Here is a 17806-nt window from a genome sequence, read left to right as displayed (position 1 = left end):
GTGTTCTGGCACTCGCCCTGCCGTCCCCTCGGGCAGCAAGTCTCGCTCTGCTCTGTTCAAAGGAGTTCTGAATGTTTGCTTCCTGAAATGTAGATAGCTTCAGTGTAGACTTCAACAGTGATTGATACCCTCTTGGCTCGTGCTTTCCAACAGGTTTTTGGATTACCTCTCGGATCTGTGTGTCTCCATGAACAAGTCTATTCCCGTGACACAGGAGCTGATTTGTAAGGCCGTGCTGAACCCAGCCAATGCAGACATTCTCATTGAAACCAAGTAAGTTTGTGCCTTTCAAGATGCTTCTCGTGGTGAGAAGCAGAAGGAAGGTGGCTCAGAGCTGAGCACACTGCTGGCACGTCCCAGGGAAGCAGGGAATTAATTGTGTGGGATCCTTTTCAAACACAGGGAGCAGGGCTGGGGACAGCAGGTGTCTACCAGGTGCATCCTCAGCCCCGCAGGCAGAAACCCCTCAGGTCTCTCCTGTGTGATCCAAATCTCACAGACTTTGTGTGCAGGGGGGTGTGCAGCTCTTGGGCTGATCCTCCCCCAGCTCTGAGGGAGCTCAGCTGGCAGCAGAGCAGAAGCTGCTCCAGCTCTGCTCACCTTTCCTCCCGCTGAGGTGGGGTTTGGAGCTCCAGCTCTGCTCTGCCATTGCTGAGGCCTCACAGCAAGCACCAAATCCCATTTGGCTTTGGTAAAAATGGTTTTATTCAATATATGTACCAGGGAATAGATACCATTGTCAAAATACTGCAAAAGGGAAGCAGGTAGTATTTAAAACACAAATGGCTGAGAGTATACTTGCACATTTAGTTCTTGTCATGAAATCATAAAGGCTGTATTCCTTCCATGAACTCTTAATATTGGTACATCACTTATTTGTCCTTGAGTATTTAATTTGGGTTTTTTTCAGGTGTTGATATTTTCTTTACTGGAAACCTTTTTAGTATCGGCAGCTGATTTATTTCTGGTTACTTCATCACATAAACAGAAAGAAGTTCTGATCCATTTGGCATTTATGGGATACAGAATGAATCAATTTTTTCTTTCTCATGTCTTTTCCTGGTCTGTTGAGTGACCTTTGAATCACTTCTCCTGTAAAGAAGGTTTTGAATGTCCATTATTATGTGTCTTTAACTTCCTTGTTTCTTCATCTTTTTCACTTGAAAGGAGCTGAAGTGTTCACCTTTTTAAGTTTGAATGGAAAGCTTATAATCTAATGCTTTTAATAATACACCCCAGTGATTTGGTGTACCAAAATGCTGCTGCTGATAGGGCAAGATACATTTTGGCAAGCGTCTCAGACAAGATGTGAAGGATGTATGTGGGTCTGCAATGTAAGCTCCCCTTCTCCCCAGGCTGGTGCTCTCTCGGTTTGAATTTGAGGAGGTGTCGAGTGGAGAAAATGCCCTGGAGGTTGGCGAGGATGAGGAGGAAGTGTGGCTGTTCTGGAGGGACAGCAACAAGGAGATCCGCAGCAAGAGCATCCGGGAGCTGGCCCAGGACGCCAAGGAGGGGCAGAAGGAGGACAGGGACGTGCTCAGCTACTACAGGTGAGCAGCAGCTGCAGCTCCGCAGGGCTGCCTGCCTGGGGAGCTCTGCATGCACAAGGCTGTGTTGGGGAGCAAAGCTCCTGCTCCGTGCACAGAACAGCATTCAGAGAGGGAGGGTGAGAGCTGAAAGCACAAAGTTATTCGTGGTGAGGAGTCCAGGTGTTGACATGACCCAGTTTAAACTGATTTTTAAATCAGGCTTTGAGTGTGTTGAATTTTTCGAGCACTTTGTGCTTGGTTTCCTGCTGGTGACTGTTGAAAAATCCCCTGCAAGTGACCACCGGGATCTGTGTCCGCTTGGGGATTGCAGGGTTTGGGTGTGAGTATGGCTTTGATTTGGTTTGCAGGAAGGCAGTGCTGTTCCCTGTGCCTCCTGCCTCTCGCCAGGCCTTTGGGTCCTGCCTTGGCAGCAGCAGCAGCAGCATGAGGCTGTGTTGGTGCCCCAGGCAGGGCTGCTGGCACAGCCTGGGCCGTGCTTTGGGCAGCTCTGACACGGGGGAGCTTTCCAGATGACTTGACAAGACACAGAGTTCTTGGCGTGGTCTAAGGTCAGCTTTCAGCCCAGACCAAATTCCTGTGTCTGGGTTATAAACCCCTGAGAGTCATTTGACAGACTCAATTGTGGCGGTGCAGAAAGCACAACTGGATTATTTGTTTAAATAACCATTTTGTTTTGAATTGTTTCTTTCATTCAAATGATTCTTGCAGGAAAATTCCTAATACCTGATTTTATTTAAGCCTGTTGGAGCTCAAAAAGAGACCTCTTAGATAAAAGTTTTTTTAAAACATACTTGCTTTCAAAGTAGGTATTTTGTTTGTAAAGTAAAGCAGTTTTTAAATATATTTATTTATATGTACTTTACACAGGAAATTAAACCATAATCTTCAAGCCTACATAAATTAACACATAAAATTTTCTTTTTTCCCTTGGAGATAAACCAGCTGAACCTCTTTGCTTTATATATAGACTATATATATTTTTGTGGATGTAAAGTATACTTTAAACGTATTTTTATATGATTATTTATATATATTTATATATGCTTTGTTTCTAATGGTTTAAGTAGATTGCATATATATTTATATATACTTTACACAGGAAATTAAACCATAATTGTCAAACCCACATAAATTAACACATATAATTTCCTTTTTATCCTTTTTCCCTGAAGATACCAGCTGAACCTCTTTGCTTTATATATATATATATATATATATATATATACTATATATTTTTTTGTGGATAGAAAGCATACTTGAAATATATTTATATATGCTTATTTATATATGCTTTGTTTCTAAGGGTTAGACTAGATTGTATATACATATAAATATGTATTTTACACAGCAAATTAAACCATAATCTTCAAGCCTACATAGATTAACACATATCACTTTCCTTTTCCCTTTTCCTCCTGAAGATACCAGCTGAACCTCTTTGCTTTATATATATACTATATATATATTTTTTGTGGACATAAAGTATATTTGAAATATATTTATATAAGTTTATTTATATATATTTATATATGCTTATTTATACATATATTTATATATGCTTATTTTTATACATATTTATATATGCTTTGTTTCTAAGGATTAAAGTATATTTTCTATCTATTTATATATACCTTACAGTACTCAGGAAATGAAAGATTCAAGCTACGTAAATTAAATAATATAATTTCTTCTTATTTTTCCTTTTCTTCTCCAGGATACCAGTTGAACCTCTTTGCTTTATATATACACTCTATATATATTTTTGTGGATATAAAGTATACTTTACATATATTTATATATGCTTTGTTTCTGAGGTTCAAAGTCGATTGTATATGCATATCTATATGTATTTTACACAGGAAATTAAACCATAATTGTCAAACCCACATAAATTAACACATAATTTCCTTTTTACCATTTTTTCCTGAAGATACCTGCTGAACCTCTTTGCTTTATATATATATATACTATTTTTTTTGTGAATATAAAGTATACTTTATATATATTTATATATGCTAATTTTACATATTTATATATGCTTTTTTATATATTTTTATATGCTTTGTTTCTAATGGTTAAAGTAGATTGTGTATATATATTTGTATAAAGTGTATATATATATATATACATACTTTGTGTAAAGTGTATGTTTTTATATATATATACACACATTACACAGAAATTAAACCATAATGGTCCAGCCCACATAAACTAACATATATAATTTCCTTTTTACCCTTTTTCCCTGAAGATACCCACTGAACCTCTTTACTTTATATATATATACATTTTTTTTTTGTGGATATAAAGTATACTTTATATATATTTATATATGCTAATTTTACATATATATATATGCTTATTTTTATATATTTTATATGCTTTGTTTCTAATGGTTAAAGTAGATTGTGTATATATATATATATATATATATACATACTTTGTGTAAAGTGTATGTTTTTATATATATATACACACATTACACTGAAATTAAACCATAATGGTCCAGCCCACATAAATGAACATATACAATTTCCTTCTCCCCTTTGCCCCTGCAGGTACCAGCTGAACCTCTTTGCCCGCATGTGCCTGGACCGGCAGTACCTGGCCATCAACGAGATCTCGGGGCAGCTGGACGTGGACCTGATCCTGCGCTGCATGGCCGACGAGAACCTGCCCTACGACCTGCGCGCCTCCTTCTGCCGCCTGATGCTGCACATGCACGTGGACAGGGACCCCCAGGAGCAGGTGACCCCCGTCAAGTACGCCCGCCTCTGGTCCGAGATCCCCTCCGAGATCGCCATCGACGAGTGAGTGCGGGGCTGCTGCTGCTCGGGGCAGGCTGCCGTGGGCACGGGGCCTTTGCACCCGGCCTTCCTCTGCCCTGCTCGTGTCTATGTGGTTTGCTGAAAGTGTCCTGCTTAATTCTAGTTGGTTGGTATTCGTTGGTTAGTAGTTGCTAGGGCTTGCCAAAGACTTTGTTCTCTAAACACGTTTGCGTTCTTGTCCCTGGGTAGAAGATGCTTCCCGTGGGTACCAGTCCCTCCTCTCCCAAGTGTGGGTTGGTTCCCATGGGACAGGGATGACTGCAGGATTGATTCTGGACAGGATTGATTGCATGTGCAGGCTGATTCTCACAGATCCTTGTCAGCCCTGCCGTCAGCTGTACTTAGCCCAAGCACCAGGCCTGAGCCATGACTTTAAAGGGTTTTGCCCAAATGCAACAGCTGTGGGGTTTTAAGGCAGCTCCAGGCCCGAAGTCATGTGTTGCTTACAGAGTTGCTGTTTGTAAATTAATCAAACACACTGTAAGGTGTTGGTGAGAATGAAATGAGCTCCCTGTGTGTGGGGTGAGCTCAGTGGTCACAGCGTGTTGGGTGATGTGACCATGGAGTGACCTGGACCTGGGCAGGTCCAGACCTGGACCTCTCTCCTCCTGCCTCATTTGGTTGGAGAACCACAGAATTGTTAAGCTTGGGAAAGCCGCTCAAGTCCATCATTCAGCACTGAGCTGTGTCCCCAAGTGCCACATCCACACACCTTTGGGACACTTCAGGGATGGTGCATGCCACCACTGCCCTGGGCCCCTGTTCCAGGGCTTGACCACTGTTCCAGTGAAGACATTTTCACTAAAATCTCTCTAAACCTCCCCAGTCTGGGGCCATTTCCTCAGAACAGACTCTGCTTATGGGAGCTCACCAGCAGAAACAGGGGGAAGGTGCTCAAACTAGGACACATTCCTGAACTTCCAGTGGAAAATCCTCTGGCACAGTGCTCAAAACCTACACAAAACCACAGCTGGAGCAGGCACGTGGTTTCTTGACCACTTGTATTCACTCTATAATTAACAATTCCAAATTTGTAGTACTCAGCTGTTCAGAGCTAATTTTTTTTCAGTTGGAGAAAATGAACACCAAAAATTCAAGTTATATCTTAGGAATTTTTTTTTGTCAGTATTAATACTGGTGTTCAGTGGTTTCTTGTATTTCCCTCCTTGCCAGCCTGGTTTTCTCTGCTGAGTAGATAATAAATCAAATTTCAAGGCCAAAATATAAAACCAAATGGTTTTAGCTCTGGCAGAGGCTCACCAGTGATAAGTGATCAAATAGGAAGCAAAAATATTTTGTGGGAGGTAGTGGGGTTGTCCTTCTCAAAGTCACTCTGCACATACTGAGAAAAACCCCTAGAATTTATATTAAAAATTAATATCTGCTTTGCATATATATTGGTTGTATTTGGAGGAAAAATACCATCCCCACTCAGCCTGTCTTGGCCGCCCATTTTCCTCAGTGCTCCACATCACTTGTCATTGTTTCCCCTCAAATAATGAGGTTATTTTTTGTGTTTTTTGGGACATAATTATCTTTTTTTTGTTTTCCTCAGATGTTTCAAAATAGTACCTAATGAGCATATGGGATAAACCAACAAAAGCCAGGAAATTCTGGTGTCAGTGTCCTGACTCCCTCGTTTGGATAAATTATTTACCAGCCTTTAGCTTTTCTTAGATTTTGACAAACCAATGAAAAATTGTACTGGGGGAAAAAGAGCCCTGTGTATTTGCATGCTAAGTTTTGTTTTGTTTTCTTTTTTGTTTTGTTCTTTTTTTTCCCCTCTTCAGCTATGATAGCAGTGGAACTTCCAAAGATGAAATTAAGGAGAGATTTGCACAAACAATGGAATTTGTAGAGGAATATTTAAGAGATGTGGTGTGTCAGAGGTTCCCTTTCTCTGATAAAGAGAAAAATAAGCTCACTTTTGAGGTAGTTATCCAGTTCTGATTTTATCCTATTCTTTTTTTTTTGTTGTTGTGGAATGTTGGTTATTTTTTCAGCACCAGGTAGCTTTGCCAAGTAATTGATGAGTGTAATTAGTGAGTGCTGAGCCTCAGTTGGCTCCTTTGTCTTCGTGCAAGTAACCCCACTGAAATTTGTGAGTTTGCAATGATGGTTCTTGAAATACAATTAATGCACATCAGTTTACGTCTGAGATTTGCAGCAGCCTTGTTTATTCTCTGGGCTCTCAGTGTCATTGCAAAGCCAGGCTTTACTGCAATAAATATCTCAAAAATTAAACACTGTTTGTACACACAGAGAGTCTCCAGAGCTTATAGTGATGCTCACCAAGAGAAAAGTGTCCTGTGCCTTACTGACCCCTTAAAATAGCCTGTGCAAATAAAATGTTGCAAATCCATGCAATATATAATAATTAATAACCATTAATTTAAGAAAAGCTGTGATATCATTGATATCATGCAGTTGATGTCATGCACTTCTGATAATGGGTTTGCATTAAATATTTGCCCTGTATGTGATATTTTTATGTGGGTCTTTATGGGGTGGACTTGTGGGGAAACTTTATAGCTTGAAAGTTACAAAGCTCAGCTTTATGGGTGTGATATCTGTTTTGTAAGAAATGATAAAAATTATCTGTACCTTCCCTCTAGTCTTGCCCTGTTTTGTAATGAGATAAATGCAGTTTGATTTTGTGGCTATATAATATCAGTTGCAGATACAGACATGAACTGCAAGCATTGCAGTATTTGTAGGCAAGTAGAAAACTTTCTGCTGTTATGTAGAGCTAGACAGTCTTGCAGAATTCCCAGATATTGTGATAAAACGTGACCCTCAGCCAGGTTCTTGATCTTGTCACTGTGTTAAGACAATTTGACTGTGATAGCAAAATGTTTAGTATTAATCAGGCTTTTTATTGTTATTTTGGTAGGTTGTTAACTTAGCCAGAAATCTGATATATTTTGGTTTCTACAACTTCTGTGACCTCCTCAGACTAACCAAAATCCTCCTTGCTATATTAGACTGTGTGCACATCACTACCATCTTCCCTATTACCAAGATGGCAAAAGGCGAGGAAAGTAAAGGTAAGGCTGCAAAGTGTAGGACAGAAAGTTCTTGGGTGCTCTGGTTCGTCTCCAAATGTCACTGTGGGGTGGAACAATGAAGTCACACAGCATCCTGAGCTGGAAGGGACCCGCCAGGATCATCCAGCCCAGCTCCTGGCCCTGCACAGACCCAAATCCCACCCTGGCATTCCTGGCACTGCTGTCCAAAGGCTCCTGAGGCTGTGCCCATCCCTGGGGAGCCTGGGCAGTGCCAGCACCCTCTGGGGATGAATCTTCCCCAAAATCCAGCCTGACCTGCCCTGGCCCAGCTCCAGCTGCTCCCTGGATGCTGTCCCAGGCCCAGGGAGCAGAGCTGGGAGCTGCCCCTCGGGAGGGGACCCGGTGAGGTCTGACCTCAGTGTGCTCTGCCCCATCTGAACAGACCAAGAGATCTCACTGCTCCTCATATCACTTCTCTAGTCCCTTCCCCATCTTTGTAGCCTCCTTTAGGTGCTTTGTAACATCTTTAGATCTTACCTTTTGGCCCCCAAACTGCCTCCAGGGCTGGAGGTGAGGCTGCCCCAGTGCAGAGCAGAGCAGGACAATACCCTCCCTCCCTGGCCAGTGATGCTGTGCTTGGAAATCCTTTCTGTCCACGGCTTGGTTGTAAAGCTGAATATTGCCTCTGGTGGGAGAGGGCAGGGGGCTTCTCCAAGCACTGCAGTGCTTCTGATGGCTTCCCCAGTCCCCAGGGTGTGGATGTGCCATGCTGGGACAGTTTGCCATTGCAGGCTGTGGCTGGTCCTTGCCCTGGCAGTGCAGCCCCATGGCAGCACCTAACCCCCTGTGTTTCCCCTCTGAAGGGAGCAATGTGATGAGGTCCATCCACGGCGTGGGGGAGCTGATGACCCAGGTGGTGCTCAGGGGCGGGGGCTTCCTGCCCATGGCTCCCCTGGCAGCTGCCCCCGAGGGCAATGTCAAGCAGAGTGAGCCAGAGAAGGAGGACATCCTGGTCATGGACACCAAGCTCAAGATCATCGAGATACTCCAGGTACCACGTGGGGGCAGCTCCTCGTGCTGTCCTCCAGCATTGATTGTGTCCTGTGCCTCTTAATGTACTCCTGACTCTGAGTTTGGGAAAGTATTGCAGGGGCGACCTTGTCAGGCACAGGGCTCTCAACTTTGTGCCATTATTGGAGGAATTTATTAGAAAAGAGTTTGCATTAGACATCTGTGTAATTAGCAGTGATTTGTGAGTATCTGACTTGAGGCAGAGCAGTTTTTTCCACCCTACTGTCTTCCCAGTTTCTCTGAGTCTGCAGGGCCATCAGAAGTGCCCTGAGGAATGGGGAGATCTGGAGACTCCTCTTGGCAGAGCCCTCAGCCTGCCATGTGTTTTCAGCATGCACAGCCAGCCTCTCTCTCTCCCATCTCTGCCTTTCCCACTTGCTCACCCCAATGTCTTTGGGATGCACACATTTTCCCTTGTTATTGACTCAGAATTATTGATCTGAGCTGCATCTTCCCTCTCTGGGTGTGGGAGTGGTTTTAGTTCCATCAGGCAGGCCTGGGGTCAGCATGCTGCCAGAGCCCGGTGGGTGAAGGCAGCAGAGCAGCAGGAGAGCCCTGCTGTTCCCTCCTGTGCCCCGTGGGAGGCTCTGCCCTTCCCTCAGCAGCACAGGGGAGGCTCCGTTCCCTCCTTGCACCACGGCTGATTTCAGCTCAAGGCAGAGCTTCTCTCGCGGCCTGCCATGTGCAGGGGGTATTTCAGTGTGCCACTGCTCCCTGCTATCAATGCAAGCTGGCGTTGAGCATTTTCCCCTAAAGCTGCAAGAACTCTGAGTGTTCTTGGCTTTGTAGCTCCTTCCTCAAGAGGAAGGCCATGGAGAAGGTTCTCTCTGCTAGGCTGGGGGTTTCTGTGGCACCAGCTGGATTGGTGACCTGCGTGGCACAGCCTGGCTCCTGGCAGCTCGTGTCCTGCTCCTGTGTCCCAGCACGTGTTCAGGATGGAGATGGAAGTGCTGCTTTCCTTTCCTGGGAAATGGGGTGAGGTGCCAGCATCACGCAGGAATGAGGCACCAAAACCCTGCCAAGATGTTTTACTCATCAGTATTTATTATGTGTGTGTTCTATGCTCGCTGAAATCCCTGGAAAATATTACTGAGTCCTGGGGGTTTTGAAGGTGATATTTACATATCATGGAAAGATGGCATCCCAGAATGGCTTGTGTTGAAAGGGAGCTTGAAGCCCATCCAGTTCCACTCCCTGCCATGGGCAGGGACACCTTCCAGGGTGCTCCAAGCTCTGTCCAGCCTGGCCTTGGACACTGCCAGGGATCCAGGGGCAGCCACAGCTGCTCTGGGCACCCTGTGCCAGGGCCTCTCCACTCTGGGTAACTTTGTCAGGTTGAATCCACATCTCTGCTCAGTTGATGTCTTTGTGTGAATTGTAGATGTGGTGGAAATACACAGATTATTTTAACATTTCTCCTACTTGTGTGTCATCAGTTTATTCTGAACGTGCGGTTGGACTACAGGATCTCCTGCCTGCTCTGTATATTTAAACATGAATTTGATGAAAGCAATGCCCAGATGTCTGAATCCCCCACTGGAAGCAGTAGTCAGGAAATGCCAGCTAATGTACCAGGTGGGTTATTTGACAAGGAATAATGAGGTTGTGTGGCTTAGGGAAGACTCTGGAATCTTCAAGGGGCTGATAGGATGATTGTTTCAGGTCCCACTTGCCATTTGAAATGTTTTTAAGCTGGAAAAACATCTTTGCTGCCACTCTGACCTCATGTATTTGTCCTGTTTATTTTTTCAGGAGCCCTGGACTTTGAGCACATTGAAGAACAAGCTGAGGGCATCTTTGGTGGAAGGAAAGTATCTCTTCACAGGTGCAAATCAAGGGGAAGCCCCCAGGCTGGAGGGCTCCCAAGGAGTGGGGAGTGGGAAAACAGCTTCATTTTCCTGAAATGGCCTTGATGCTGCTCAGAGTAGGGTCCATTTGGATCCAGAGATGAGGAACAGGTTCTTCAGCCAGAAGGATCATCAGGGGAGGGCTCTGTGCTGTGGGTGAAAGCCAAGGTGCAGGGTTAGTGCATCTCAGCTCGATGCTGCAATAAAAACTCAGTACAATTTCCCCCCTTATTTAAAAGTAAGAAAAAAAGGTTTTCTGCCACTGCTAAGAGAATTTAGAACCTTCTGGGACCCTCAGTCTAATGTGGTGAACTCCTGCTGTGTTTGCAGTGAGGAGAACACCCCTCTGGACTTGGATGATCACGGGGGCAGGACTTTCCTGCGGGTCCTGCTGCATCTAACGATGCACGATTACCCTCCCCTGGTGTCTGGTGCACTGCAGCTGCTCTTCAGGCACTTCAGCCAGAGACAAGAGGTCCTTCAGGCTTTCAAGCAGGTACCTGTGTGTCTGGAGAGAGTTATTCCTCATCTGAATGTATCTCTGACAGCTGAACCCAGCCCTTTTTGTGCAACTCACGGCTTTGCCTCCCTGTAAGGTTCAACTGCTCGTTACCAGCCAAGATGTTGACAACTACAAGCAGATCAAACAAGATTTGGACCAGCTGAGGTCAATAGTGGAGAAATCTGAGCTCTGGGTGTACAAAGGCCAAGGTCCTGATGAGACCATGGACAGTGTGCCAGGTGAAAACGAGCACAAGAAGAAAGAGGTAATTGGGTTGTGTTTGTGTGGATTTGGGTGGGAATTTGCAGGGTGTAGCTGCTGTCAGAACTGTGACAAGGCCCTTCTTCCCAGCACACTGCCTAGGTGAGGTTCTCTCTACTGCTTTCAGGTTGAGGCAGGAATGAGAGCAGAACTTGAGCCAGGTGATGCCCAGTAGCAGCCCTGAGGTGTCACCTTTAGGGTGTGACAGGGCTGGTTTGGGTTTGCTCTGGCTCCCCTTTCAGCACTGACCAGTGGCACGGGATTTGTGCAATCAAAAGTATCTCAAGTAAGGTAAGGGCAGAGCTGTGAGCTGCTCAGGTGACAGCAGAGAACTGTGCTTTATCTCTACCTGATAACAAAGGATTTTCCCCACGTGCACATCTGGCTTAGAGCTCTTTTAGTATCTTGTTTCCATGTAATTGCAATCAGGAAAGACTGGATGAGGGGATGCAAGAAGCAGTCCCTGGTTTAGGAACATTTATTGCTGGAAGTAAATACAAGTAATCCACTTGTTGCTTTTCTTGTACACATTGCTGTGAGGAATCTCTTGGTATTTGTGCAGTGACAGTTTAATAACAATAGAGAGAGAAAGGAAGGGTTTTTTTCTGAGGGGAGACTTGATCAGAGACAGAATGTGACAGGCAAAGGATGGGAGGTTGCTGCCTCTGAAATCATCCCTCCCTCACCTTGTTTTGTATCCTAGAGGTCAATGTGACTTGACAGGATAATTGTATGTGTTTTTCTGAGGCTGTCAGAGCTGGAGGATGACAGTCCTTCCCAGGAGGAGAGCGGGCACTATCCTAGAACGGTAATTTTAGCCTTCATGTAGACAGTAGTATAAGCTACTAATAAATTGTCTGATTTTATCCTCAGGAAGGTCACAGCAAGTCTCAAAAGCCTGAAAGTACTAGCAGCTACAACTACCGGGTAGTAAAAGAGGTAAAACTTTGCTTCTTGATAGTTCACTGGAAGTGTAAATGAGTAACAGAGCTCTGGAGAGCTGCAGTCAGAGGGAGGCACCCAGGAAAGTCTGAGTCACTGTGCCATTGTGGAAACTATTTGCTGAGTAATAACAAATCCCAACTTGAATGGGAAGCCAGGATAGAATAAGCACGACGTGTGTATTCTTTCCCTAAGGATGGATTAGTGAGAAACGTGACGTTTGCTGCTGTTTCAATGGTAACACAATATTTTTATTGTTAAGGACTACAAAGGCAGTAAGCAAGGGGAGAAGCCATTGAATTCTCCCTGTCCTGAGTACCTTGCACTCAAAGCCACTGTGCTGTTGATATTTAATGTAGAAAGTACCAGATGAAGAACGTGCTGTGGTGCTGGTGTGGTGTGAGCTGAAGGTGTGTCTGTGGCTCTGCTGTGGAGCTTGCTGTTGTGTTCACTTGACATGGCTGAGTTCTGCAGGAGCGTAGAATCTCAGAATTTAGAGTGTCCTGAGGTGGAAGGGACCCACAAGGATCATCCAAGTCCAGCAGCCCTAGTCAGATGCCACGGATGGAGCCCGGGCCACGAGGGGCTGCCTGGAGCCGCTCTGCTCCTGCAGATGAGTTGGTCCCTGGTGCTGCTCTCTGGGACCTGGCGTTCTCTGGAGGGAGAGCCAGAGCTGGGCTCTGAGGCCAGTGTCTCCTGCAGATCCTGCTGCGGCTCAGCAAGCTCTGCGTGCAGGAGGGGGCCTCGGTGAGGAAGAGCAGGAAGCAGCAGCAGCGACTCCTGAGGAACATGGGCGCTCACGCCGTGGTGCTGGAGCTGCTGCAGATCCCTTACGAGAAGGTGGGGCTTTGTGTCATGCTGACAGGCTTTTCATACCTTCTGTGAACCTTCCTGAACCCCTTCCTGTGGATGGGATGCACAGAGGCTGGTTTATGTAGCCTCATAGTCTACAGAATACCCACTCAGAAATAAGGAGCTCAGACAAACTGTTTATTTGAAGCCTTTGAATATACAGATTGCCTGAAGAAATATTTGCAAATCATACTTCAGAATTAAGGCTCATGTGAGCCAGGTGCTGCCTTGAGATTAAGCTGTGTTGATGGAAGCAAGACCCTCATTGTGAGGCAGCTGTGAGAGCACCATCCTGGGGACAAGGAGGGAAGGGAGGGTATCTCATTCCCCAGGGGTTTTATGAGCAGTGTACACAGACCCTCCCCAGCTGTCGAGTCCCAAACTCCCCCTTAGAGGTGAATAATACCCAGTGGCTCTCCAGGTGAAGCTAATTCTCCTAATTAGCCTTATCAGGGCTAACACTTGGCAGCTGTGCAGGCTGGAGCCCACTGGGGCTGGCTTGTGCCTGTGAGCCTGCAGAGCACCAGGCTGTGCTGACGCAGCACACCCCAAGGTCATCACCTTGGCTGCTCATTAATCACAGCTGACAGGTATTTATCAGTACTGAGGTGAGGCAGTTCTTCACATTTTCCTGGTCACTCTGCTGTCCTCTCTTTCAAACTCATCAGGTTTCTGAGAACCAGTAATTCCACACAGGAGCTTTGATTAATGTTAATTCTCGTGGTTTCTTGCGTCATATTTTGCTAAAAAAGCAGCAGCACAAACACCTTTCAACGCCTTCTCATCACCTTTCTGTCTCATACATGTGAATGTGCATCAGACAGGCAGTGTGGAAGGGGTTTCACCCTTGGGAAGAGATGAAATTCCTTAAAAATAAAGCCAGGCAGTAATTTTCCAAAGCGCGGTTCCTGCCGTCGGTGGGCTGGGAATCCACGCTGACGTCAGGGGAAGGGCCCTGGTTCCTCAGCAGTGCTTGGAAGGCTGCAAGGAGGTTCCAGTAAAGATGAATTAGGCTGGGCTGGTGCAAAAGCAACTTTCCATGGCTGCTGTGCCATGAGTTCCCCTCTGTGGCTGCAGAAGGGCTGCAGCGGGACGTGGCAGCTCTCCTGGGCAGCCTGAGGTGATGATGTGTGGTTTGGCCAAGGGGCTGGGATGTTCAGAAGAGCAGAAGTGACTAAAGCACGTTGCTGGCAGGCCTGGCTGTGGAATAGGCACTTTTAGAGAATAAACTACTGTAATTTCTATTATGGGCTTTATTTTTGACGCTTTTTGGAAGCGTGGAGCTGGCCCAGCTCATCCCAAACGTCTGTGAACTGGGTGGAGGTTTGTTTTCCTTCGGGGTGTGAGAGACGTGACAGTTCCCTTGCTGGAGCTGAGGCTCATCCTGTGCTCACCTCAAGGTGAACCTTTGGGTTCTTTTTAACCCCCTCTTCTTTGTCATGCAATCCCAGGCTGAAGACACGAGGATGCAGGAGATAATGAAGCTTGCGCACGAGTTCCTGCAGAACTTCTGTGCTGGGAACCAACAGAACCAGGCCTTGCTGCACAAGCACATAAACCTGTTCCTTAACCCTGGGGTAAGAATAACCTCAGGCCGTGATTTATTTTTGTGTTCTAGCAAGAGAAGGGACTGCACTGTCCTTGGTGATACCTCTGGGGCTGTTCTGTTGCAAGATTGGTTGAAAAGGTCACATTCTGCTTTCATTCTAAAGCCTCGAAAGTTGGCAGGATGTTTGTTTAGGGCAGTTTCAGTGTAGAAAGTTCAAGAGGCTGAAGTGGAGTGAAAAATAGGCTGAGATTAGGAGCAGTGGTGTTGAAAGCTGAGGTCCTCAGCAAAGTTCCCTTCAGCCCTGTGCTTGCAGGACTGAAGGGAACTTTGGAGTGTTGGCTTTACCCTAACCCCAGTGGGGATGTGTCGGGTTGTTGATTTTCTGACTTTTTGCTCCCTTTCATCCCCTCCATCAGATCCTGGAAGCAGTGACAATGCAGCACATTTTCATGAACAACTTCCAGCTCTGCAGCGAGATCAACGAGCGCGTGGTTCAGCACTTCGTCCACTGCATCGAGACGCACGGCAGGAACGTTCAGTACATCAAGTTCCTGCAGACCATCGTCAAGGCAGAGGGGAAATTCATTAAGAAATGCCAAGATATGGTAATGGCTGAGGTGAGAGCTGCAGAGATTTGCAGGGTCTGAACAGAAGTTTGCACATAGCAGTTGGTGAACATGACAAATTGATCCTCTCGCTTCGGGGACTGCCAAGAAGCTGACAGCTCTCACCATGCAAAAAGAGCATTACAGCTCCCAGGAAGCTCAGGCTTTTTGTGACCAAAAGCTCTCTGAGCTCCTGACTCACAGGTGTAACGAGGGGTTGCTTGTTAATGGCACGAGTTTCTTCCCAGGCCTGTACCCAGCAGCATGTAGGTGGGTTTATGAAGCAAGGGTGCCTTTGTCTAGCAAAATTGGCTTGAAGAGAAGTAGTTTAATTTCCAGATCACTAAAGCAGAAGGAGGATTTCACCATGATAGCATTTTGATGAGAGTTGTTTTTTTTTCTGAAATTTTAGAGCCACCATAGAATCACCTTCCGCTATCCCAGGGTGCTCCAAGCCCCATCCCGTCTGGCCCTGGGCACTTCCAGGAATGGGGCAGCCCTGGCTTCTGTGGGCAGCTGTGCCAGGCCCTCACCACCCCTATTTTTCTGCCATCTAAACCTGCTCTCAAGCCAAAACCATCCCCCTTTGTCCTGCCTCCCCAAGCCCTTGCAGATAGTCTTAGCAGGATGTGCTTACTCAGCTTTCAAGTGTGAAGGGGAAGCAGATGAGGATCAGCTTTAGGTATGTGGGTGACTGGAAACTGGGGAGGCAGGCTAAAAGGGAGAGAGAAGGGTGAATGAAAGCCTTTCACGGGGCTGTTGGATGGGATTTGTTTGGCAGATCTGCACATCTGATGGAATGTTTTGGCCTCCTCAGCAGGGGGAGCCCCAGGATCAGATTTGTCCAATCTGGCTTTTGAGCCTCAGTCCTGATGGGTGGATCAAAAATCTTTCCTATTTTGTTGTCCAGCTCAAAACCAGCTTCATTAGCTTCTTAACGCTTAGTTGAGTGTGAGGTGCTCAGCAAGGGGCTCCCCCAAGGTCAGCAGCTGCCCTGAGGGGTTTTTTTACATCTTACCCTGCTGTTTTTCACAAACCCTGTGGGTTAAGCAGCCCTGCATCCCTCCAGCTGTGTGCTGAGCAGTGGACCAGGGCTCAGTTTGCTCCACCTCCTTCCCTTCCTGGAGTTCCAGGAGGTCTGAGCTGCTCTGAAATCGTGGCCAGCCAGGTGTCAAATGTGAAGCTGATGGAATTCTCCAGTGTGGGACTTGACGTGTCACTGGCCTTGGTGAATGGCTGGTGTTGGTTGGGAGGGTGGAAGGAGTGAGCCCTGCAGTGCTCCCATCCCTGGCAGCTCTCCAGCAGCACAGGGCTGTCCACAGCTGCCTTAGGAAGTCACCTGGGGTGACATGGAAAGGCACAATGGAAAGTCACAAACTTCTTGGCACAGCTTCTGGCTAGCAGGCAGCTGGGCTGGCTTGGAATTTCCTCAGTGGTTCAGGAGGGGTCAGATAGATGGGAAATGCCCTCGTGGAGCCCTGTGTCCCTGAGGGGCTGGGCAGCAGCAGTGGGACAGCCCCATGAGATGAGGGGATGCTGGGGGGGATGCCAGGCTTGGCTCTGCTGATGCAATGCTCTCCTTGGCCCACAGCTGGTGAATGCAGGGGAGGATGTGCTGGTGTTCTACAACGACAGAGCCTCCTTCCAGACCCTGGTGCAGATGATGAGGTCAGAGAGGGACAGGATGGATGAGAACAGCCCCCTGATGTACCACATCCACCTGGTGGAGCTGCTGGCTGTGTGCACAGAGGGCAAAAACGTCTACACAGAGATCAAGTGCAACTCCCTCCTCCCTCTGGATGACATTGTCAGGGTGGTGACCCACGAGGATTGCATACCTGAGGTGAGGGCTTGCAGGAGAGCTGGGCTGCGTGTGTTAGCAATGCGCTGGGTTTGGGTGACAGAGGGCTGATCCTGCTGGCTCTGGCCTGGCCAAAGGGGGCTGGTGCAGGTGGGCAGAGAGCTGGGAACTGCAGCCCTTCCCTGCTTCTGCTGTTAGCACCCCCAGCCAGCCTGGAGAGTCCAGTTAAATCCGTTTATACTTCCTCCTTACCCCGAAAGTGGGAATGTGATGCTGTACTTGGTTATTTTATAGGGTTCTTGAGGCAGAGAGGTTTATGGATGTGCTGCTAACCTTGAACAGATGGTTCTGCAGAACTGGAAATTATTATTATGCTGACGTTTTGTCTGCAGTAATCCTGGGGGTTTTTTATTGGATGGTGTCTTGCTATTCATGGCATTAAATTTCACCAGTGTTTAAGTGAAGGGAAGAAGCAGAATTCCAAATTATCTGTGTAGCAATTTTAATGTGACATTATATTCATTCATACCACCATTCAGGTTCTTATTCTTTATGACTTATTTTCTCTACTTTTAGGTCAAAATAGCATATATCAACTTCTTGAATCACTGCTATGTGGACACAGAAGTAGAAATGAAAGAGATTTACACCAGTAATCACATGTGGAAGCTGTTTGAGAACTTCCTGGTGGACATCTGTCGGGTAATGTATCTGCACCAAGGAACTGAATTCAGCTTTAAAACCTCTTTAATCCAGAGCAGCAAGGATAAGACATCCCAGTGCATCAAGGCAATAAGTACCCTGAATACTCTGTTCCTGCAAATATGTGCCTCCTTTTCCTTGTGCCTGTGGATTTCATTAGTCATATTCCATGGAACACATTCATATTTTCCTTTTTAAAAGAAAAAATCCAAGCCCAAACCAAAGCTCAGTGAAGCTCCACACCCTGCTCCTTTGTCCAGTGCCTTTTCTGTCCTGCCACCTGGCCTG

General features: G+C 46.3%; 1 protein-coding gene across 9 annotated transcripts in view; it reads left to right on the top strand.

The window, feature by feature from the left end:
- The window catches only part of ITPR1 (inositol 1,4,5-trisphosphate receptor type 1), a 161807-nt gene that overhangs the window by 62291 nt on the left and 81710 nt on the right, over positions 1 to 17806 (top strand). For 8 of the 9 annotated variants that reach the window (XM_058032051.1, XM_058032048.1, XM_058032047.1 and 5 more), the window contains 16 exons: positions 154 to 273; positions 1356 to 1550; positions 4109 to 4360; positions 6169 to 6310; positions 7272 to 7425; positions 8250 to 8437; positions 9894 to 10032; positions 10210 to 10268; positions 10639 to 10800; positions 10901 to 11071; positions 11941 to 12006; positions 12712 to 12849; positions 14313 to 14438; positions 14827 to 15027; positions 16607 to 16858; positions 17393 to 17518. In XM_058032051.1, coding sequence (XP_057888034.1) covers positions 154 to 273; positions 1356 to 1550; positions 4109 to 4360; positions 6169 to 6310; positions 7272 to 7425; positions 8250 to 8437; positions 9894 to 10032; positions 10210 to 10268; positions 10639 to 10800; positions 10901 to 11071; positions 11941 to 12006; positions 12712 to 12849; positions 14313 to 14438; positions 14827 to 15027; positions 16607 to 16858; positions 17393 to 17518 — 2491 coding nt within the window. The remainder of the gene's footprint in view (positions 1 to 153; positions 274 to 1355; positions 1551 to 4108; positions 4361 to 6168; positions 6311 to 7271; positions 7426 to 8249; positions 8438 to 9893; positions 10033 to 10209; positions 10269 to 10638; positions 10801 to 10900; positions 11072 to 11940; positions 12007 to 12711; positions 12850 to 14312; positions 14439 to 14826; positions 15028 to 16606; positions 16859 to 17392; positions 17519 to 17806) is intronic. The other variant, XM_058032049.1, reaches the window with a different exon arrangement.

Source organism: Melospiza georgiana, chromosome 11 (assembly GCF_028018845.1).
Source record: "Melospiza georgiana isolate bMelGeo1 chromosome 11, bMelGeo1.pri, whole genome shotgun sequence".
Lineage (NCBI taxonomy): Eukaryota > Metazoa > Chordata > Aves > Passeriformes > Passerellidae > Melospiza > Melospiza georgiana.
The sequence above is the reverse complement of the archived record's forward strand: the minus strand, read 5'-3'. Positions and strand labels throughout refer to the sequence as shown.